This window comes from Rhipicephalus microplus, chromosome 1 (genome assembly GCF_043290135.1).
Source record: "Rhipicephalus microplus isolate Deutch F79 chromosome 1, USDA_Rmic, whole genome shotgun sequence".
NCBI classification, from domain to species: domain Eukaryota; kingdom Metazoa; phylum Arthropoda; class Arachnida; order Ixodida; family Ixodidae; genus Rhipicephalus; species Rhipicephalus microplus.
Window position 1 is genome coordinate 210153032 of NC_134700.1, and position 22348 is coordinate 210175379.

Consider the following 22348-nt stretch of genomic DNA (forward strand, 5'->3'; position numbering starts at 1 on the left):
CATAATCTCTTCATATTTAAGGAGAGAAAAAAAAGAGAAACTAAAATATACCAGGACCTACAGTGAAAAATACGGTATGTCTTCCGTTTCTTTTTTTTTTTTTCTTGAGCCGTTAGGTCCTCTGGAGCACGTCGTCTCGGTTTAGAGAGAGATTGCATGTTTCAAGTATAATAAAGAGAAAAACAACTACCCTATCATTTTCGTCACGCGTACAGTGATCTTTAATTAGGCGCTGCTCCTGTATGCGCAGTTGCATTATCCATTGCGTGAAACTTTTTCCGTCATGAACAAGACGCATGCGCATATACACTATCGTATACACACAGACAACACTGCCCCTTTCTAAACTCGCTATCTCAGAAAGTTCTGTACAATGTTTCCTGGCTCTATAAGAACTCTGCATTGACTTGACTCATTGCGTCGGTGTAACGAAGCGCGCTCTTGATCCAAGCCTTGTCGCGGATTTCGCGTTTCGAAGGCGGAATGTGAACGAAATAACCCGAAGATAGAAAACGAAAACGCGCGCACCACCGCGCCGCAGCACTGTTCATACTGTCTCATTTTTTCACCGTTGTCCGTCACGTGTCCGTGGCACATCCGGGGATCTGTTGCCGTGAAGACGATGCTGGAGCTGCTTACACACTGTCCTGGGGGCGAATTGCTCGCTGCATGGCAACCGCTAGGCCTGCACACAGATAAAGAAACGAAGGTGTCAGATGCATGACTGACATACAGACGGCGCATTTGACATTTCACGAGAGTTGAATACATATTACACAACAATAAAAGTCAAGTCAACCATTACTTTAAACAGTTTTTTCGAAGGCATCGATTCTAACGCGCGACCAACCAGTGGTATAGGTATTTTAGAGCAATAGCCCTACCACCTCCAAGCATATACGTCGGTAATATTTGTGGAGCTCATTCAGACTCACTCATGAAATATATTTTTAGCTTTAGACTCACTCGGGCTCAGACTCACGAAATTTTTTCCTGAGCCGGACTCACTCGGACTCAAACTCAACAAAACATTATTCCCCCAGACTCACTCAGACTCAGACTCACGGTTCGATCTGAACCTGAGTAAGTGCGAGTAAGTCTACTCATGAGTCTGGCTGCCTAGAATTAGCTTTTACGACTATTGGTGTCAATGCTCTTTAACATCAATAGCTCTCATAATTGATGTTCTTCTGGGTGCTGTTTGACCTAGTATATTCGAAAACGACTTCTGTGTGCTTCCACATTTCTCTTGGAAGATATGCCAGCATATCATAAAGAAATTCAATTGGATAGTTGATGGCGGTTGATCAGGGCACCCCCTTACGTAATTCACGCCTCTAGTTAATCAGTATTGAATTGGTGTATGAACGACACTGCCTTGGAATATATGTGAGGAGACATTAGTATGATCGTGAATCTGGGTAAGTCTGATAGTAATGCTGAAGATGGCTAAATAGGGACCTTAAGCAGGCAAAGCAAAATGCAACTCCCTCAGACTCATTCAAGAAATATATATTGTGCTTTGTACTCACTCGGACTCAGACTCGCCAAAATGTTTTTGAGCCGAGCTCACTCGGACTCACACTCACGAAAACATCCTTCAGCAGGACTCACTCTGATTCATACTCAGGAAAATCTTACTCACTCAGACTTAGACTCACAGCTCGAGCCGAGTCTGAGTGAGTCCGAGTTAATCGACTCGTGAGTAAGTTCGCCGACCTATGCCTCCAGATACCGACCCGGCAAACGGCTCGTTCCGCGAATCTGACCTTTATGTTCAGCAAGGTCGTGCCAACGTCTCTGAGGTGCGTCAGAGCCGCAGAAAGTGTTTTCGCTTATTTCCCGCTAGATGGCGCAAAGTTGGCTCCGACATTTCTACCATGCTCATTCACTCAACCTTCCATCACGTGGTCTAATGGTTACACTGCTTGATGGCTGACCCGCACGTTGCGGGATCGAGTCCCAGTAGCGGTGGCCCCAGTTTCAATGGAGGTGATAATGCTAGAGACCCTTGCGTTTAAGTGTAAGCGAACGTTAAGAAACCCCAGGCAGTCTAAAGTTCCGGAATTCTTAACTATTAATGCCTCTCCTAACCATGTCGTGCTTTCGCGACGTTAAACCCCAGCTATTATTATTGTCATGTGAGCAACCGAACGGCTGCTCAAGGGCCGTCTTTCTTGCAGCCACTTCATTAGAACTATAGACACGGAGAAAGAAGAAGGAGCGTAATTTCCTAAGCTATTGCTCGACGAACTTGGTTTCACCGCGTTCATGTAAGCGTATCAATCAATTTTCACGACAACATTCGAGATAATGTTGCCGACCCTAACCTGATTTCTGCACTTCTACCTGGGCATAAGAAGTGGGACGACTGCGACACGAACACAGGACACGCGTCCTGTGTTCGTGTCGACGCACGTGTTGACGCAACAACAACGTATATATATATATATATATATATATATATATATATATATATATATATATATATATATATATATATATATATATATATATATATATATATATATATATATATATATATATATATATATATATATTGTGTGTGTGTGTGTGCGTGTGCGTTTTAAACATGGGACACGCTGTCACGGCAAATGTGACATCTCTGTTTGCTGTAACGAAGACTAATGCTGCTGGCACCTACACATATTCCAACGTGTCATTCCACATCACGTCACGAAACAAGTACAATGGTACGGCTCAATAACAATGATTCTAACAAAATGGCACAGGTCCATTGTTCATAGCTCGTTTAATGAAAAACCGTATGTGTCAACGCAGCCACGAATACACAATGACTGAACGCGCGCCTTTGACAGCCACGAAACGTGCGCGAGCTGTTTTGTTGCGTGTCGCACATAGCGAAACTATTGTTTCAGCGAATGATCGGTGTGGGTATGTAATGAATCTTCTCAACAAGAACTTTAACCTTCATGCTCGTTTCAATGAACATCATTGAAATTATCTGAACGCTGAGCAACATCATCTGTACCGATTTGAATTTGTGGAGTCGGAACAAGGCAAGAAGCATTCTATATGGTGTGACGCCAGAATACCGATTCACATAGACCCATTGTTAGGTTCTAGAGATGACGCACACGATCCCCAGATTGATTAGTCTATTATGCGTGTAGAGAAATGTAAAGGAGCTTATATTTTGCTACGCACAACAGTAGCTTTTATCGCAAAACAGATGTATCTTTGCCATGTCGTGTGATAACTAACTGTTATCACAAAACAATGAACACTTGAGGTGTTTCACAGGCATGTTCTCAGTTCGGAGTCACAGAAGCGTTGCGCCATCATTACCAAATAAAGTAGTCTCAACAGTGTAGTGAGGTGAACGCCTCCAATGGCTCATTGAACGCGAAAAGTTACTATTGTCGTCGGCAGTGTCAGCACGTGTGACACAGGAAATCATAATTTGTTGTCCCTCTGTGACGTCGCTATGACGTCAAAGGTTACAAAAAGTAGTGATGCCACATCACGGGACGTTACACGACAACTCCATCGCATGACGTCGTCGCTATGAGCCCAATGTGGACCAATCACGTAGGCAATGCGAAACGACATGACGTGTGAGAAACTTCTACTTCATCTGATCTCGGAAGCAGTGCAACACAGCGGCGGCTTCGGCAAGTTATCGGCCGGCATCAAATGATTGACTGAGTAGAAAAAAAATGACCCTATTCCATCCAGTCTGAAATCTACGGAAAGAGCAAGCTGTTTTTTTTTTTCGTGCTTCCCAGTGACTTCTGCGATTCACACTCGGAACACGCTTCTTCGTTTCAGTCTGAGGCTATGCCACTTCGTCCGCGGCAGAGGAAGTTGCGCCATCAATGGGCGTATCTGGGAACCGGAGCGTAACGTGCATGCGTCGCCGACACTCATCTGTCGGCAGGCCCAGCAACAGACCAGCTCCGCTGCTAACAGAATATTGATTTTTAGTCATGTTAGGCAAACGATTTGTAGTCTCTAAGACGTCTTAGACAAATGCATAATAGACTGTGCGACGTCTTACCACGCGACTTCCAGTGAGAGCGCACGACACATATGTATACTCGTGCTCGCACTTCTATTCCCCCAATGCTGGTTTGCGAACCGGATATGAAGATCTGTATGTACCTGTGTCGCTATTTTTGTATTCCTTTCGGTTTACAAAACAGCGTAGCTTCCTCACCATAATGAACAGGTTCGCGGAATATGTAGTCAACGCGATATCTCAAGAATACGTTGGAACTTGAAAGAGGATTTCATTTTTGACGACAAGATTCCGCGCATCCCAAACGTACTTGATTTAAAGATGTAAAAAAAATTCAGTGATAGTTTTTTTTTTCACATCAGTTATATCTTCGGTAGCATCGTAATGTGATGTTTCTCCACGCATCAAAAGCGTGTAACGCTAAAGCCACTTGTTCTCGTCCTCTGTCACGTGTTGACGCAACAAGCAGCCTACACTGCTCCCGAAACCACCATGTGATATCCTTGCTTCCGCCTCAACAAGTTCTTGATTGATCGATATGTGGGGCTTCACGTCCGAAAACCACCATATGATTCAGCAAGTTCTATTTCCTTTCTTTCGCCTCCAGTGCAATTCAACGTCTCTGCCAACTGTTTTGAATTAAACGTCCTATAGGTTGCCTGGCTACTGACACGGAAGTCGCAAGTTCGATCACGGCCGTGGCGGTCGTATCTGGGTGGAAGCGAAACGGTAGGGGCACTTGTGCTGTGCGACGTCAGCGGACGCTAAAGAACACCTTTCGAAAAGTTAATTGGAGCGCGAAAACTTGACACGATCCCTCACACATGCACACACCCGTGCATCAAACACACACAACGTCCACTTCCAACTGGTTTATTCATAGCTCAAAGGCTTGAATATATACAGGACACATTGTGCGGTGCTAAAGAACAACGGATAGCGTAAATTTCCGGAGCCCTCGACTACAGCGTCGCTAATAATCATATCGTGGTTTCGGGAAGTAAAATATAAAATATTATCAGCATAAACCACAAGCCACACCAAGAATTATTACGTTAACCTCCAATCTCTCAAATGGAAGTATATATATACTTCAAGTGAATTTTACGTTGCCATGTCATCTTCTTTGTTTCAGTCAGCAATGCACGTTCACTTACGTGGTCATCTTCAATTTTCAACGACCGCTTCTTTCTATACCTATTCCCCCTTTTTTTGTTGGGGAGGGAGGGGGGCGGAAACGTACAGAAATGAAGTAGCCGCGATGATATAAACCTCAATTTCCTTACAGCAAGTAAGCTGGAACAGAATAGAAAAGGAAAGACAGTACATTTAGTTTCTACATTTGACAGCACTATCCATCAGTTTTCATTCAAACCATGGCGTCGCTTTGTAGTCGCGGTCTCGTATAAATTAATGATTCAAATCTAACGACTGGCAGTGTTGATTAATGTCGATTATTCCCACTCATGATCGACGAAGTACTTAGCGCCCGCGGGTAAAGCTACAGCAGCAGATGGGAAGGTCAAGTGTTTCAACGTTCGCAGCCGTTTTCCAAGCATCAAATACCACTTCGAAGAGCTTTGAGACAATTCACGAGGAGTAATACTTCCTAGCAAGCGAAGGAGTGTGATAGTCTAAGAAGGACATGGAATAATCCTTGCGTACTGATGTCGAACTAAAGGATGATGGCAGGCCTCATCAGAAAGCGAAAATGACACACAGGGACAGCGCCACGCACAGACCGCAGCTGTCCCAAACGTAATTCAATCGCAAGGGCTTTTTCTTTATTGAATTTCACTGAACTTTTTTAGAAGCTTCGTTGATCACAAAGACCGCGGTATAAACGCTGGCTCCTGAGGGACTCAATCGTTCCTCAGTTGTAAAATGCCCAACTGAAGATGCTCTGTGATTAAACCTATCGTAATGCTGTCCTTTTACATCCAAGTGATGTATATGACTATACAGCACTCGTAATTGCCAAGAGAACACCTCTAGCACCCTGGAAATTGCACTAACCTCCCACTGGTCCGCAAAAATGTCATGCTGCTCCACTCTCTTAAAGCAAAGTTAGTAAAAAGTTTTTCACTGTGACTAACATCACCACGAGCGCGGACGAAGAAAAAGTTAGTAACAGGAAGCATGTAGGTCGTAAGTACAGTGGTTACTATCTTTCCTCGACCACTACAAACATCTTGCTACCTTTTTACAACCTAGGTCAGTAAAAGGAAAGGTTTCTAATGGTCGCAGCTACTAGCTGCGACCATTAGAAACTTTTTCTTAGCTGTTCACTACCTAGATTAGTACACAGTAACTGCTACCAAACAGGTTGACATATATGTGGCTACTGAATGTTTTACGTCAATACTAAATTTCTCCCGTTCACTTCATCTAAAATTGTATATTATACCTAGTGTTGGAAGTTATAACCGGAATCGCCTACAAATATCACTTTTAGGAGGGAACTGGCGCAGTCCAGTCCAGCGATAACTGGCGAAGTCTATGGATCAGGCAAAATACATGAATTTTTGAGCAATTAGGCAGTCACTATGTCTTAGCGTCATTGTTCTATTGCAAAGAAGCACAAGTAATAGGTAATTTACTGTATAGACGAGTGCTATACGCGTTTTAGTACGAAACATTAATTTCAACAAACTAGTAAGACAGGCGGGTGTGAAAGAACCTCAGGTAATCTAAATCGATCCGCCGTCCCTCAGTACGGCAGGTCTTGTATAACCATATATGAGAGTTTTGGAGTGTACTTCAGACAAACCATTATTATTGGCCTTTTAAGTGCCCGCGTACCAGCACGAGGATCAAATCAAGTGCACTGAGGCGAGGATTACTTAAATTCGAAGTGATAGTGAATGCAAATTGCGAGAGAAACAGCGAGATGTCGCAGTGAATTGTGAGCTGAATGTATTCAAGGCAACAATGCGCCCAGTAATGAATGAAACACGGTCAGTTAGCCCTTGTTTTTACTTCCAGGTGCCCCGTGTTATCCTGTGTATTTCCAAGTGCACCAGACTCAATAGTTATCGCTACAAGTAGCACTCTTGCGGACAAAGTGCTGGCAGGTTTCTCGAGGCATTCAAAGCTAATAACTTTCGTCTTAATTCAGTGCACGAAAAAAAATTGAAGTACAAAAGGAAGACACAAGAAAAAGAACAAGGAAGACACCTAGACACAGCGCACACTAACAACTGAAACTTTATTCGAGAAAACAGACATATACATGTAGTTACAAGAACACGTGCGGTGGAAGAAAATGATTAGATGATCAGACAGAATGTATTTCATGATGCGCCTCCAGAAAAGCTATACCTCAGCGGGAAGTAACATAATTGAGGGTTGCAGGACACATGAATCACCAGCTTTATTTTCGCCCAGCAGTCCGTTCCCAGCATTCCGTGGGCGACAACTCACCCAGCAGTCCGTGGTTTTTGAATAACTTTCCTCAACCTGAAGCGCTGTATACAGCTCCATCTATTTAGGAACGATGTTCCTAAAAAATATGCTCAGGCAGCTTCAACCGCATTGTCATATGATAAATAGCTGAGTGTGTTTTCTTTGTAGTCGACCTTTCAGCAGCATTCTAATCATAGAATCAAGTGCCGACACACCATTATAAATTGATACAGAAAGAAAAATAATTACAACGTACATTCATTGTGCGCCGTCTGGCGTGTCAGCAGCTATGACAAGATTGCTGTTAACAACAGTCGCGTCGCAGTCAAACCTTCGAATTTAATGTGACATTTAAGTCGTGTCTCACTGAATGGCGACACAAAGCTGCCTAGGATTCTCAGAAGTCTACTTCTCGGAATAGTCTTTCTAACGCATGTGATCTCAGTGTGCAATTTGCATCCGTGTCTTACTTAAAAGAACAATTCATTATTATTGAACTGCGCCCTTTCTTTCATTGAAAATTGTTCTTGCTCATTGAGAAATCCGAGAGGCTGTCTTCTCAATGGTCCAAAGTGAGGCCACGTGCGTGTGACGTGCCATATTGAGTATCAATAATGAATTGGGCATCAAGAACTTGCAAAGTTCCTTAAGTATGCAATCACCTTAAACGACTTGAAGGCTAAAACCATCTTCTTCTTTCTCTTCAGTCTATGTATCAATATTTGCCTCCCCCCTCTCCCCCTCCCCAAACGCTTTCTTTCTGCAGCTATTGTGGTGTTGCACTCCGTCCAAGACCACAGGTACTTGAAGTTCTCTGCACCTCAAATAGTTTTGAGTGTATTTCTGATGACGTCATCACATGACGTCACTAAGTTTGGAAATCTGCGGCGTCATCACGTGTTGGTGGTGATAATGACGGTGATATTCGCCCCACTTGATTTCGACGCCTCTCACGCCGCCTCCGACGGCGACGATCATCTAAAGCCTTATAACACCACCACGTATAGCAACGCAAACGAGTGCATGGACAGGACTTTCTGCACTTCCGACGTAGTGTTTTTTACAACTAGTTTAGTACTATTGATACTAAAACATGCACCAACTTACGCAACGTCGAGTGCTAGTGTGGTATTTGAAGATAGTCAGCCCCCGCTATACAAGTGTGAATACAGCGTTACGTGGCGCAAATGTCACTCGATTCCTCACATAAGGGCAAGAGCAGAGGGGCACCGCTTGTGGCAAAGAAATATAAACGGCGTTTGATTGGTGTTCGTGAGGAATGGCGAATGTGCGGCGATCAAGCAGCCGTTACCACCACAAAGAGGGCGGCGACGCACAGTCATTTACGTAAGAAGGGCACCTATATGATGTATTATAACGGAGAAGCCTACACACTCGCTTCAGTCTAACGCGTGCGTGTTCAGTGGCGACAGGTGCCTGGCGACCATGCGGCCACTTTGGAAGACGTGACGTCAATGCGATGCGCACGCCGCATATTTTCCGTCAGTTCAGCTGCACCATGACCGCTACCACGAATTTGTGCTCGCGCCCATCGTGGGACTAGAACGATTGTATAAAGAAGCAAGGTGTGAGAGCGGGCTAGTTAGTATTCTATATTTTTTAAAGCTGAAGTGCAACAAAAGTAGGCAGCGGATGAAAAGGACAACGAGGACAAGCGCTATCTATCTATCTAGCACAAGTCCTCGTTGTCCCTTTGTCCACTGTCTACCTTTATTGAGCTTCAGCATTAAAAATATAAAGAAGCTGCCCGAACGCGCGTTAAAAGGGTCGTGAAGCCCTTTTTCAAATAATCATGGAATGACCTCAGAATTGAAGTTTATTAAATGAAGCATTTTTTGCGTACTGCAAGCACTTTTGGCGTCTGTCTGTCTCTCTGCCTGCCTGCCTGCCTGCCTGCCTGCCTGCCTGCCTGCCTGTCTGTCTGTCTGTCTGTCTGTCTGTCTGTCTGTCTGTCTGTCTGTCTGTCTGTCTGTCTGTCTGTCTGTCTGTCTGTCTTGTCTTGTCTTGTCTTGTCTCGTTTGTCCGTCCGTCCGTCCGTCCGTCCGTCCGTCTGTCTGTCTGTCTGTCTGTCTGTCTGTCTGTCTGTCTGTCTGTCTGTCTGTCTGTCTGTCTGTCTGTCTGTCTGTCTGTCTGTCTGTCTGTCTGTCTGTCCATCGGGCGTTAACGTCCGGGTGCTCTCATGATGACCCCCTCAACTTGGCGCGAACCAAAATTAGTATGGGAGAGTAATATGGTTTCACGAATATGATGCTCGGGTCAAGACATCAATAATGTCACAATCCCGTCGCGTACGTCATCAAACACTTTTGGCCAGGCAGTGGCACATACCCGCGAGCAGGTGTGTACCACTGGTTGTTTTTTTCTTAACGCGTGAGTGTTGAGAAACAGCTGACATCGGCAGCGTTGACCCGACGAATTCAAAGAAGAAATGTCCGGGTCCAAACACCAGCATTCTACGGGTCAATCAATTATTCTACCAGAAAACCACGCCAGGTCTCGGAACTACTTTCCTAATAGACTTTAATGTTCGTTAAACATAAGTTTTGGTTGCAGTGCAGATTATCCAATTTTATAAATATTACATAAGTACTCCTGTGATGCAGCCGTCACGTCAGGTTAACTTCAATTGTAGTTAGGTGTCATGCGCTGAGGTTACTTTAAGTATCAGTGTCCGGGGCTACCATCCTCGCGAGATCCAGCACTGCATATAAGCTTATCGCTTCTGGTGTTGCTAATATTCGTGTTTGTGTTGGCATCGTTGCACAAGTGGAAACAACTGGTTATACAGTAAAAAAATATCTGCAACTGTTCAAAATAGGTCTGTGCGTGCACAATTTGTGCATATACTTAGCGTCATTTCGTAGCGTGTCACTCAATAAAAATAACAACACGTGTCGCCTTCTCTCCGCATGTTTCGCATAACGTCGATTTCCAATGTACGTGTGATCTGCTAAATTTTTCCGCACGGATCGATTGCCGCAAAAATTTCTCGTTTCCGTCAAGAGCGAGCGGAGTTGCAGGAATTAGTCCCACGATTTGAGCGCGTTCTATCTTATTTCGTCGCGAAGAGGTCAATCATGGAGCTCTCACCACGAAAGAAGATACCTCAGCGAGCTTCATGACCTTGAGCGTACGTGATGAAAGGCGATCGCTCCCTCCAGTTGACGTTTTCGTGCGCGAGTGCGGCTCACTGTGTAACGTTGGTAGACTATGGAGCCCTGCGTCGGAACGTAGCGGCATCTCATGGCAGGAAGCGCATCTGATCCGAACCCCGCTTCCGTTTGGTGCGCACTATTAGTACAGCGTTCTAGAGAGGGGTAGTGTGACGAACGGAGAGCGGAAGCAAGCAACGGCGGCGAGGCGAAACAGACGGAAATTTTTGTGTACGGCGTGCATGGTGGCGCCACTGCGCCTTTCTCTTGAAGTCTCTTTCCTCACAGCAACGCTGAACGTGCGTCCGGCCAACAGGCGCTGGTGATTGTAGTCCCTTGTGCGTGGTATTTTTGCTGGTGTAATTAAAGTAGCGCTGAGTTAGATGGAAAAAACATTGGCAGAAGAAGTATTATTTTGCGCCAGATTTTAAAATTGGGTATAACAGAATGTAACTACTGCCGTCTGACTACGCTGAATGACTGCGGTGGTCGGTTGTACCCTTCGCAAAATTTGTAGTGCAGGGCTGGACACTGTCACGATGCAGTAGTATCGCATAGATACTTTTAAGTTCCTGAATTGAGATACATTTGAAAAATGTATTTGTATCGCAATAGTTAAATGCTTTTTTTTTTAATCGAATGTATCGAAATACTACGAAGACACGGTTATCTCGCTACTCTTTTGTTGGAACTGAGCCGACGTGTAGAGAATATCGAAATAGACGCTTGTATGAGCATAGCTAGACAAAGCGCCCCGCCTGTCGGCGACTCATGGAGATCAGCCAGGAACCCTCCATACGCACAGAATGTTCTATATGGTCAGTTGTTTGACGCGACAGATGGCAGAATCGAGGAGGCTGTCTTGGATCTCGCTCAAGGCCGGTGAAGCACTGTCAGTTTTAATTTCGGGGACAATTTCAGCATTTAGTAGTTAAAACACGAAGTTGTGTTCGCCTACAGTAATAAACAGTCTTTTCTATATCGCCAGTCTTGAATTGAAACTTCACCGGCACTCTGCCCACTGACAGTCTATTTTAGAAGCTTCAGTTACTTTAGTTAGTGTGAACCTTCTCGGCAAAACATATCGATCTTGTGTGTGAAATAAGGGCATACATTATTTGTCATCAGTGGTTTGTTATTGAGTAGAGCGATACAGCAGACAGCATTTTAATTATCTGCAGCATTATCGGCAATGTTACGGTACACTTAATCAATGTACATGCGGAACATCAATACCCATGTAACTTCAAAATATTTTAGTGTCTGTATTGTATATGTATTCCTGTAACTGTATTCCGGGACACTTTTTTCATCTTTTTGCAAAACTATTTTCGTGACATCCCGTTAAGTCTTCTATAAATATTTTTCAGTACGTGTACTTTTAGGCTTCCAACACAAGTATTTTGATATTTGTACTTTAAGAATACTTTTATGAGTGTCACTGCCTAGTCCCGAATCATGTGCATTGACGCACTCCATTGTCTCGGAGCTACACAGGAGCAACATAAGTATGATTGTGGCTCTTGTGGAGAACAACTTGTTTTGCTCCAATGGGTATTCTATGCGACACTCACAAGAAAGAGAAAAACACGAGAAGTATTTCGTCTATCTCTTCACGCACCTGCGCTTGAACAGAGAGCAAAAAAAATTAAAAGAAAAAGCTTGGCTGAACGACATGGCGCCTGAGTTTGTGTTCGCACATATTGTTGTGAAAGGGTGTCTCTCTGTTGATAAAAATTGTTTGATACGATCTTTCAATCGTTTATCTGTCCCTGCCTCTCTCTGTTTTTTTGTGTGTTTTTTGTGTCGACGGCCTCGGCTGTGCAGGGCCGCATCCATTCTGCAAGAGTAGCCACTAGCAACGCGCAGCTCCAAAAACTTTCTCGCTGACAGACTTGCGCCTAAAATCTCACGTCTTGGAGCTTCCAAGACCAAACTATTCATTCTCTTTCTGTTCACTAAGTGTACAATTTAGGCAATAAGGAGTCTGGCATCAACGTTAAACATATCGCACTCGTAATTTGAAAGTGCGGCAAACAAGCGCCCCCTGCAGCGCGCTTCAGGAGAAAGGCGCCGCTAGTAGTTTCCGTGCAAACGGCTTCCCCGGGAAGACCACCCTCGTTCCACTATCCTTATCTAGTTCACTATACAATTAGCCATTAGCGTGCGACCTGCTCTTCGACGTCAGAGGACGCCGGCAGCTTAGAAGCGTGTGAGGATGGGCCTCTGTGTGACGACAGAAACGCCTGTCTTCATGCAGAGGCTCAGCACAAGTTCGCGCGCCTCTTGTAAGCTCTCCTTACTAACGCGACCGCACAATTTGGCTGAAATGTTCGTGGCTTTGTCTGCTGTCCACAGGATGTGTTCTCTCACCAAACCCGAGTGGTGGTTCACATCTTACGTAATTGTCCTGCTTCTTCGAGTGTTTTGATTTTTGCCCATACTCCACATTAGGCGTTTTCGAATTTAAAATGTCATAGCACATATTTTACAGCGTTATTGTATGGCATACGAATCCGTGAATCCAGCCCGAGTAATGAACTGCTAAAGTCAGATCCGGTCACTACAACTGCACTCACACTATAGTGTGTGAACCTGTGATGGCATGCTGACACAACTATTTCCTTCATGTTTAATGATGTCTACAAGATTTCGCGTTAAATTTATCATGTGTACGTTTCAAAAACCTGGGGTTTAGAAATAGACAACACTGTATACCATTAAGCATCGATATAATAAACTTCAGTATAACATAATTCTTGATATAGCGAAACAAATACCTTTTTACGAAACAAATACCTTTTTACAACTTCACGTCTTTTAAACAGCGTGTATATTGATGCAAGAGATCTAGCACAATGTATCCTGTTGTTTGGAAACTACAACTCTGTTTGACGTGAACGCACCCACGTTGACGCCTATAGTGGCATTACTACATCGCGACAGCTAACGTCAATGATCACGAGTCCATGACTTAACCCCTGTGGCAGCTTAAGTGTATACTCTACACCTATAGAAACAGCATAACGTGAATCCCGCACAGAGATGACATCAGCAAGCACCAAATGAACACTTTTATTTGGTATGAACTAATCAGTGTGCGCCCGTCACGCAGAATTAATTTTAGGCGTTAGCATGGACCGGTGCGTCATGTATCCTAGAGGAAGCATCGTGAGAACCTCGCGAGCGCGCCACTAGAAGGCGCAGCGTGTACAGAAGAAAATACAGCACAGAAGGCCGGCTGACGTACAAGACTTGCACATAGCGCGTTGTGCCGATGGTCAATGCGGTATGCCATTGCACTGCTTAAAAGCTAATCGCATAAAATCGACAATTCTGTCAAAATTTACCTCCGAACAAAACCGAAAATGAAACGCTTTCTGCCGTTGTCCTAGTCCTGTTGACAATTTCACCTAATGTAGTCATCCGTGCCTTTCCTGTGCTTTCGACTCATGTGTATGTTATAGTTCTATAGTTCATAAACATTAAGTGATTTCTCAATGCATAAATGCATAACCTGTTGTAATTGCAAAAACGCCTCACTTTCACGCACAGGGAGAAAGAGATGTTTGCAGTACACGCGTCATCGTTCATAATTGCTGACCATCAAATCGTTACGAGGCTGGTGACCATTTTAAACCAAAGCAGCTGCTGCATTAGCGGCGTCACCTCCTGTGTTCTGTCTGTTTGTGCGCTCGGTCTTCGTCAGTGGCAAGCTGTTTGTTCGTACACTTCCGAATTCCTTTCTTCAAATAATTACTCCACATCAATTAAATATCCTACCACTAATCGACTTTTCATGTAATTGTGCCAGCGAAGCAAAGCACACACACACACACACACACGCACACGCACACGCACGCGCACGCGCACACGCACGCGCACGCGCACGCACACACACACACACACACACACACACACACACACACACACACACACACACACACACACACACACACACACACACACACACACACAACAGGCCCCTCGATTCGTTACTCTTCTTTCGTGCTTTCCGCTTCTTTACTTCTCTCGTTGGTTGCATGTATATGGATGGTGCACTTAGTTTGCTAATCAATATCATGTCAGATAGAAAAGACGAACTGCTTTTTATTTATTGTGTCTAACCATGCCTCTCCTAATGGCGCTTACTTTGAAGAAGGAGACAAATAACAAATCGCACACTTGGACAGTATTTCCTCACAATTCTAAAAGATATTTGCATAATATATATGTTTGATTGGCTGCTAAAACTTTATGAATAATCCGGAGGGACGCGACTAGCGCGCAGTGAGTTCCTCCAACGTTGGGACGGGCATGCAGGCTAAGCGCGACCGTCACAACGTGGGCTTTCTGGATGGCGCGAAGCTGATCTCCGTTATCATCCCTTCTGATGGCACAGCACCACTTCATTTGGTTGGCTTTATTACTGCCCAGTAACGAAGAGCAGCATCAACAAAGCATATGCTGGAGGGGCGAAGCTAGAAAGTTTCTCGGGGAGAGGAGGAGGGGTTCAACCATACTTTATGCATGTTCGTGCGTGCCTTTCTATGCCTGCGGGTTATATACACGCAAGCTACATCGAAAATTTTCGGGGGGGGGGGGGTTGAGCCCCCCAAACCCCCCGAACCCCCCTTACCCCCTTCTTGGCTACGCTCGTGTCTACCCTCGAAAGGTGCAATATCTGCTAGTCTAAGTGTCGGCGTAAGTTGTGGAATAAATAAGGTCATGTATGAGGATGAACCAGTCTGCAAGATGCTACATGTCATTGCCTGAGCTCTGGTGTAGTTCACTGTGAGAACGGGGGCGCACCCTCTTGCTCGGGTAGAACTGTAGTGAATAGGTGGAAACGTTTTTTTTTTCTCTATTTCGTGATCATGCAAACGAACACGTTAGTAGCATGACTACGAATTTTTATTTCCTTTGCTCCAAGTTGGAGTGATCCTCCTTCGCTGAACCTGATGAAAAAGCAAAACTTAAAGAGAATGTTCTGGTTCAAGTCTGCCATTAGTAGTGACACGTCAACAGTTTAGTGTTGCGAACATTTTGAGAACACGCCCTAGAGCAACACACTCTCGTCGCTCCACTCGGCTTGCAGCTGTAGAATTTTCTCCATATGTTTAAGTCCCTCATTTGTTGCTTTGACTTGACAATTAGGTTGTCTGAGAGGACAGAAGAATAAAAATATGATGAAGTAGCTTCATCCGAAGAGACGGAGAGATGACTTTATTGCACAAACAGCTCTTTGTGCTATCTGGCATTCGCCGCGTTAAACTTCTTCATAATGAGTTGCCCTCGTAATGCCACGTAACTGTGCCTCGCCCTTGTTGTGCGACAGTGATCTGTCACGACACCCCTTGTTATTTATTCATACAACTGAAACGGGCTGTCTGTTGATAGATTAAATTGATACCATAGATGTTAAGCACTTTGAGAACCCCTGCCGCGTTCGCTTAGCGGCGACCGAGACCGTGAGCGTGCGGATTTGATTGCCGGTTACGGCAGCCACATTCGCATATAGAGGAAAAACGTAAATGCATCCAAGCACTTCTCTTTCTGCGCGTGTTAATGAGCCCCAGGTGGTGAAAACTAATCCAGTGTCGCCCACTTTTTCAATACTGAAGGCCAATGCTAGGTTATCAGTATTCATTTGCAGCGTGTTGTCAATGGCAACGCTTTCCACGAAAATATTTTCGTTGACTGAGAAGGCACTAATAAATCACATATTTTGTCAGTGTTCGATTCCTAAAAACTTTAGAATTGCTCCTGAATTTCACGTAATCGAACTGAAGTTTTTCCCCTTTTTAGTCCATGATTGCGCAAACGAACACAAATCAGTGCAATAAGTTTGAGTTTTCATTTATCTTGATAATGTAATTTTTTAAATGCGAAGTATCTTTTAGTGAACTGCACGCAATTCGAGCGCTTCTATCTATAGTCTCTATTGAACTGTCTGTCCGCCGTCTTAGTGCTGTTGTGATCGCCTCCTTAACTTGGGGTTGGCCACAATTATTATGAGAGGGTTGAAGGAATATGTATGCCGGGTAATGACATGAATAACGTGTAAATCCCGTCGCGTATACATCATGCACCAGAGTCACTTCCCGTCCGCATGCTTCGCATAACAACGATTCACATAGTACGCGGCATCTGCCGATTTTTTTTTTTGTTAAGTGCGCTGACACTTCGTAATGCTTACTATTCCCCGGATCCAAGGCACATGGACTTATTTCCTGGTCCTTCAAAATGTAAAATTGGAACGTGTAATGTAGCGGCACCCAAAAGCTATCACTGCATTGTTTCTACTCAAGCATGTAAAACATAAGAAACACCATGTCCGGTCACGTCGAGTTATGATCACCTATCGATATGCGATGACGTGGAGATTGAATGCAGTCACTACGTAAGCAGGCCTCGAGAAAAAGTTGGCCCCGTAGCTGCATGTTAATCTGTAAATGTCATCGAAAGACGATAGTCTTGCGTGTGAAGAGAGTGAACAAAACATTTTAGGGGCGAAGCTTCTTATAGTGGCACCCGTTCATCCCCCGTAGTATGTAACAAGTATAACATTTTGACCTCCAAGGTGGTGCCGGTGAGAGACTTCTTCTGTGCGTTGTTGAACAATAAAAAATAGTACTCAATGTACATGTCAATGGCTGCTAATGGGAAATGAGAGACAGGAGCAATCGGCTTTTAGTTAACGCGCAGGCTGCGATCACCATTAGCAGCCATTGGCATGTACATTGAGCACTGTCTGACAAGAAAGGGTTGCTACGTTATACTCGCTGGGTGTAACCTCCTTAGCTTTAGAAAGGTTTAGCGAGCGTTGAGCCGCAGTGCCATGAATAAAATAAACTTGTATATACCATGAATGAAGTCGAGGTGGTTAAAAATGGGAAGTAGATACAAAGCGCAAGCCGTAAGAAAGTAAAAGCCGAATTCTCCACCTCTCATTTCCCATTAGCAATCATCGGCATGTACATTGAGCACTACCTGAGTGTAAAAGTTTGCTACGTCATAGTCGCTGGGCGTAACCTCCTTGGTTTTCGAAAGGTTTAGCGAGAGTTCGGCCGCAGTGCCATGAATACAGTGAACTAGTATATAGCATGAACTCGAGGTGGTTAAAGGTGGGAAAGTGGACCCGTAGCGCAAGCCGTAAGAAAGTGTGCGTGTGCCACCTCTCGTTTAGTCCTTGGAATGTCCGCTGGATGGCGGTGCTTCTATATGGGGAATATATGATGAAAAGATGCGAGATGGAGATGGTGGTACTTGGAGTGTTGAATAGATGGACGAACGGACACACAGACAGATGCATGGATGGACGCATGAATGGACGCAGGGACGGCTGCATGGACGAACGCAAGGGTGGACGCACGAACAGACGCACGCATGGACGGGTTGATGGACGCATGGACGGTCACACTGACGGACGCATGGACGGACGGAAGCAAGAACGAATGGACGGACGAATTCTTCGCCCCACTCTCCATCATTCACTGCGTGGATATGCTGCCATTTTATTTGATGTTCTGCGCAACAAAATCGGTGAATGGTATTCTGGAAGCACTGCGTTAGAGTGCCTCGAACGTGCAGCGGAGGCGAACGAGCGGATCGTCACGTCACACGTGAGACATGAGCGCCATCTGGCAGTTTTCTTGGAAAACGAAGCGCGTGGCTCTGAGACCCGTCTTAGAGGTGATAAGGTGTAGAACGCGAGACGACGGGTAGGTGCCATCACCGTGTCGTCTTAGCAAAGCGTTGGAAACACTCGCCTTTTCGTGCAAGTGTTGCATGGTCAGCGCAGGGTGATAGACGCTACGCTCCTTAGAATTACTTATGTATGCATTTTCCAGTAAAAGACGCACATGCAGAATATATACTTGTTATGGTGCCTCAGACATGCGCAATAGTTGCTTTTTAATTGACAATCGCACAAGTATGAACGCTGAAGCTTGAGCAACATTGGTGGGCGCTGCGGATGGGGTCGGCCGGTTGGGATATTGGCTGGTGCCGTTTAGAGTACCCGGTATCGTTAAGGGTGCACAAACAGACAAATGTGCAGACAGACAGGCAGGCAGGCAGGCAGACCAAAATTTTTGCGTCGAAGGTCCCCAAGAAAGACTATCTTCTTTAGAAGTTGGGAGGCGATTAGCGGTGCTATCTGTCACATAAACCTCTGAATATCCAAAACAACCTCAGCCACCTTTAGCAACATCAGGTACGTAGTAACATAACCGTCTGCTGAGTCCGTTGTTTCGTGTATTGGCGTGGCATGCAGTCTCATCGAGGCAAAGCTACGGTCGTAACTATAGCATCTATAGATGTTTTAACGCGATAGAGCACACGCTCGAAGAAAAACCATGTGTCAGTGAAAACTGGAAGACTATCACCGTTTTTTCACCCAGTTATTTCTGAGAAATATTTGTTGAATTGGCTTCAGTGGCCAAAGTAGTTCGGTTATTCAGGGTGAATGGGAAAACGAGAGAGAATAAAAAAAAATAGAGAAGAAAAAAGACAGAAAGAGGAAGCAAGTGAGAGAGAAAGCCAGACATGGAAAGAGAAAGATAACAAGGAAATAAATAGAAAGACGAAAAGGGAAATAGCAATAGGCAGTGATAAAAAGGACAGAAAAAAAAGCAAGGAGATATAGGAAGAAAAAAAGACAAAACTGAAGAGAAGTAAATAAAGATAAAGAAAATAAAGAGAAGTATATGGCAGTATTCTCTTTGACCAGCGTTTGGTAGGCTAGCGCGAGATCAAATTCAAAATAGTAAGCTGCCAGCCTTACATTGTATAACCTTACTACCTGTTCCTATTGCCTACACTGTTTAACCCTCAAGATGAAAGTGTCACCTTTTTGCATGCATTGCGAGCCTTAATTGTTTCCTTCCTGATTCAACATTAACAAGGGTAAAGAAAGCACTAACGTGCTCCCCCCCCCACCCCCTTTTTTTAAGCGAAAAGCCCTGCGCATGCCTAAGGCTGTCTGTCACGTTTCGTTCACATTCATTCGCGATGTGGAATCACTTGCCAGTGTGTGTTGTTGGACATAACGATTTGTCAAATTTCGAACAGACCTTGGATGACTATCTGTATAAGTGTAGCGTCTGATCTTGATCTAACATTTGTGTGCGTGCTAATGATGATCTTTTTCACTTTATTATTTTGTAATGTTACCCTCTCTGTAAGGACTCTCGCAAGAGAGTTGACAGTATTGTCAAATGAATAATAAAAATAAAACAATTCATTGGCTGAGATGTATGGCAGCGAAAACCTGTCTCGCTGAGCTGAGCAAGAACGCCGACGCCGCAGCTGCGGCCATTTAAGCAGTGCTGTCAAACTGGTGCTTCATTATAACGAGAATGTTGAGTTGTGTGGCAATTAGACCCACTGCGTCATCGAATTCGCGACAGTGAAGCATCTCGTGCTACATCACGTTCGATCTTTACATCTTATATGCACGCCGATATTGCGGGCATTCTGTGGCATCACAATGAAATGCTTCACAAAAGATCATACTTGAGCAATTACGTATAGGCAATGACAATTATTCCCACAGCCTGCCATGAGCACAGGTCAAACGCATTCGACTCGCTACTTTCTAAATGTCAAACTTCGTCTTTGCACGGCGCGATGGTTCCGCGCTAGCGCTGTTCTGTACCTGATATGCCGATGGTTCGGCTCCTGCAAGCGCGCGGTAGCCGCGTTTCGAAAGAGCGCAGTTAAATCGTGCGTGTCCACACCTGTCTTTTCTGCACTTCATGACAATTTATAAGTGCACTGCCGATGTAAATGTGGCTCGGCTTCCCGGAGCATCACAACTACGTGTATACTACAGAAATGTTGTCATTGAAACAGACCCCTTCCTCAGAGCAAAGTATACCCTATTGGGGCTCAGCCCTGGTTGACCTCCCCGTCTTTCTCCTTATGTTTCACACATTTCTCTCTCTTGTCACTGAAAATGATAACTTCTTTTGGGGGTGAAGCTCCTTATGGCGTGGCTTGGGCATCCCTCGTAGTACGTAACCACCAGTGGCACATACCCGAAATAGGTCTAACATTTGACCTCCAAGGTGGTGCCGGTGAGAGATTTCTTCTGCACGTTGTTTAACAATAAAAAATAGTGCTCAATGTACATGCCAATGGCTGCTAATGGAAAATGAGAGACAGGAGCATTCGGCTTTTAGTCAACGCGCACGCTGCGATCCCCATTAGCAGCCATTGGCATGTACATTGAGCACTATCGGACAAGAAAGGGTTGCTACATTATACTCGCTGGGTGTAACCTCCTTAGTTTTAGAAAGGTTTAGCGAGCGTTGAGCCGCAGGGCCATGAATGCAATGAACTAGTATATACCATGAATGAATTCGAGGTGGTTAAAGGGGGGAAGCAGATACGAAGCGCAAGCCGTAAGAAATTAAAAGCTGAATCCTCCTGTCTCTCATTTCACATTAGCAGCCACTGGCATGTACATTGAGCAGCACTATCTGACAGGAAAAGATTGCTACGTTATACTCGCCGGGCGTACCCCCTTGGTTTTAGAAAGGTTTAGCGAGCATTGGGCCGCAGTGTCATGAATACAGTGAACTAGTATATACCATGAACTCAAGGTGGTTGAAGGTGGGAAGTAGACCCGAAGCGCAAGCCGTAAGAAAGTGTGCGTGTGCCACCTCTCGTTTAGTCCTTGGAATGTCCACTGAATGACGGTGCTTCAATATGGGGAATATCTGATAAAAAGATGCGAGATGGTGGGACTTGGAGCGTTGAATTGATGGACGAACGGACACACAGACAGATGCATGGATGGACGCAAGAACGGACGCAGGGGCGGATGCATGAACGAACGCAGGGAAGGGCGCAGGAACAGACGATCGGTCTGTTCAATGAACAGATCTTCTGTCTGATGGGTCTGATCTTCGGTCAATGAACCGATGATCGGTTCATTGACTCCACGCCTTGCAGAGACACGTCGGATGAATTTCGACTGTGCGATTCACTCGTATACTATAGGCGTATATGAACCACAGCGTGAACGCTTCGAACTATTTTAGATACTTAAATATCATCGCGAAACATCCGACTAAACTGCTACCTACGGCGTCCTTTTGTATATAGATATATCACGCTGTCGGACAGTCGCCGAACTGTTTTAACAAAAGCGTACACTAGCATTAAACAAAACCATCTGATAGAATTACATACGACATTTGTCGAGTTCTTTCAGCGGACATTTTAACAAACAGAGAGTTTCGCTTTACTCGATACATCTGAAGGCGCTTGTCTCGAAGACAGTAGAACAATGGATTTTACGAGACACCTAGCGTGAGATGGTCTCTGACATTACATCAAAATGGCGTGGGCAATATCAAGTGAGCATTGTGGCATTCGTTTACTAAAGGTTACAGATATATATCAAAGATTCGAAAGAGGACGTAAAATATGAGTGCCCGCAGAGCAAACATCTTGCTCGTCGTACCCTTTTAAGTGATCTATCTTATGAATTGTATAGGAAATAAAAAATGCAACTCACATATTTCTCGCTTGCCGAGTACTGATTAATATTAATTGTTTATTTTACCTCGGATATTTTTTATCACCACAAATAAATCAATGGTTTCATCACCCCGTCCAGCAAACGAAAGTTCTAGTAACAACAGACCTTATTTTTTGAAGCCGTGGAGCTGCTTTCAGTGCAGGATTTACAACTACACCTATCGCTACACAAGTACGGCATTTTTTTTTTAATCTTTAGAATGTTTCCGAGACT

At 44.6% G+C, this 22348-nt stretch overlaps 1 protein-coding gene across 1 annotated transcript in view; it reads right to left on the reverse strand.

Annotated features, from left to right (window-relative positions):
- Positions 1 to 228: 228 nt before the first annotated feature.
- LOC142805085 (uncharacterized) overlaps positions 229 to 22348 on the reverse strand; it is a 48414-nt gene continuing 26294 nt past the window's right edge. Inside the window, exon 2 of the mRNA XM_075891157.1 lies at positions 229 to 685. Coding sequence (XP_075747272.1) covers positions 680 to 685 — 6 coding nt within the window. The 3' untranslated portion in view covers positions 229 to 679. The remainder of the gene's footprint in view (positions 686 to 22348) is intronic.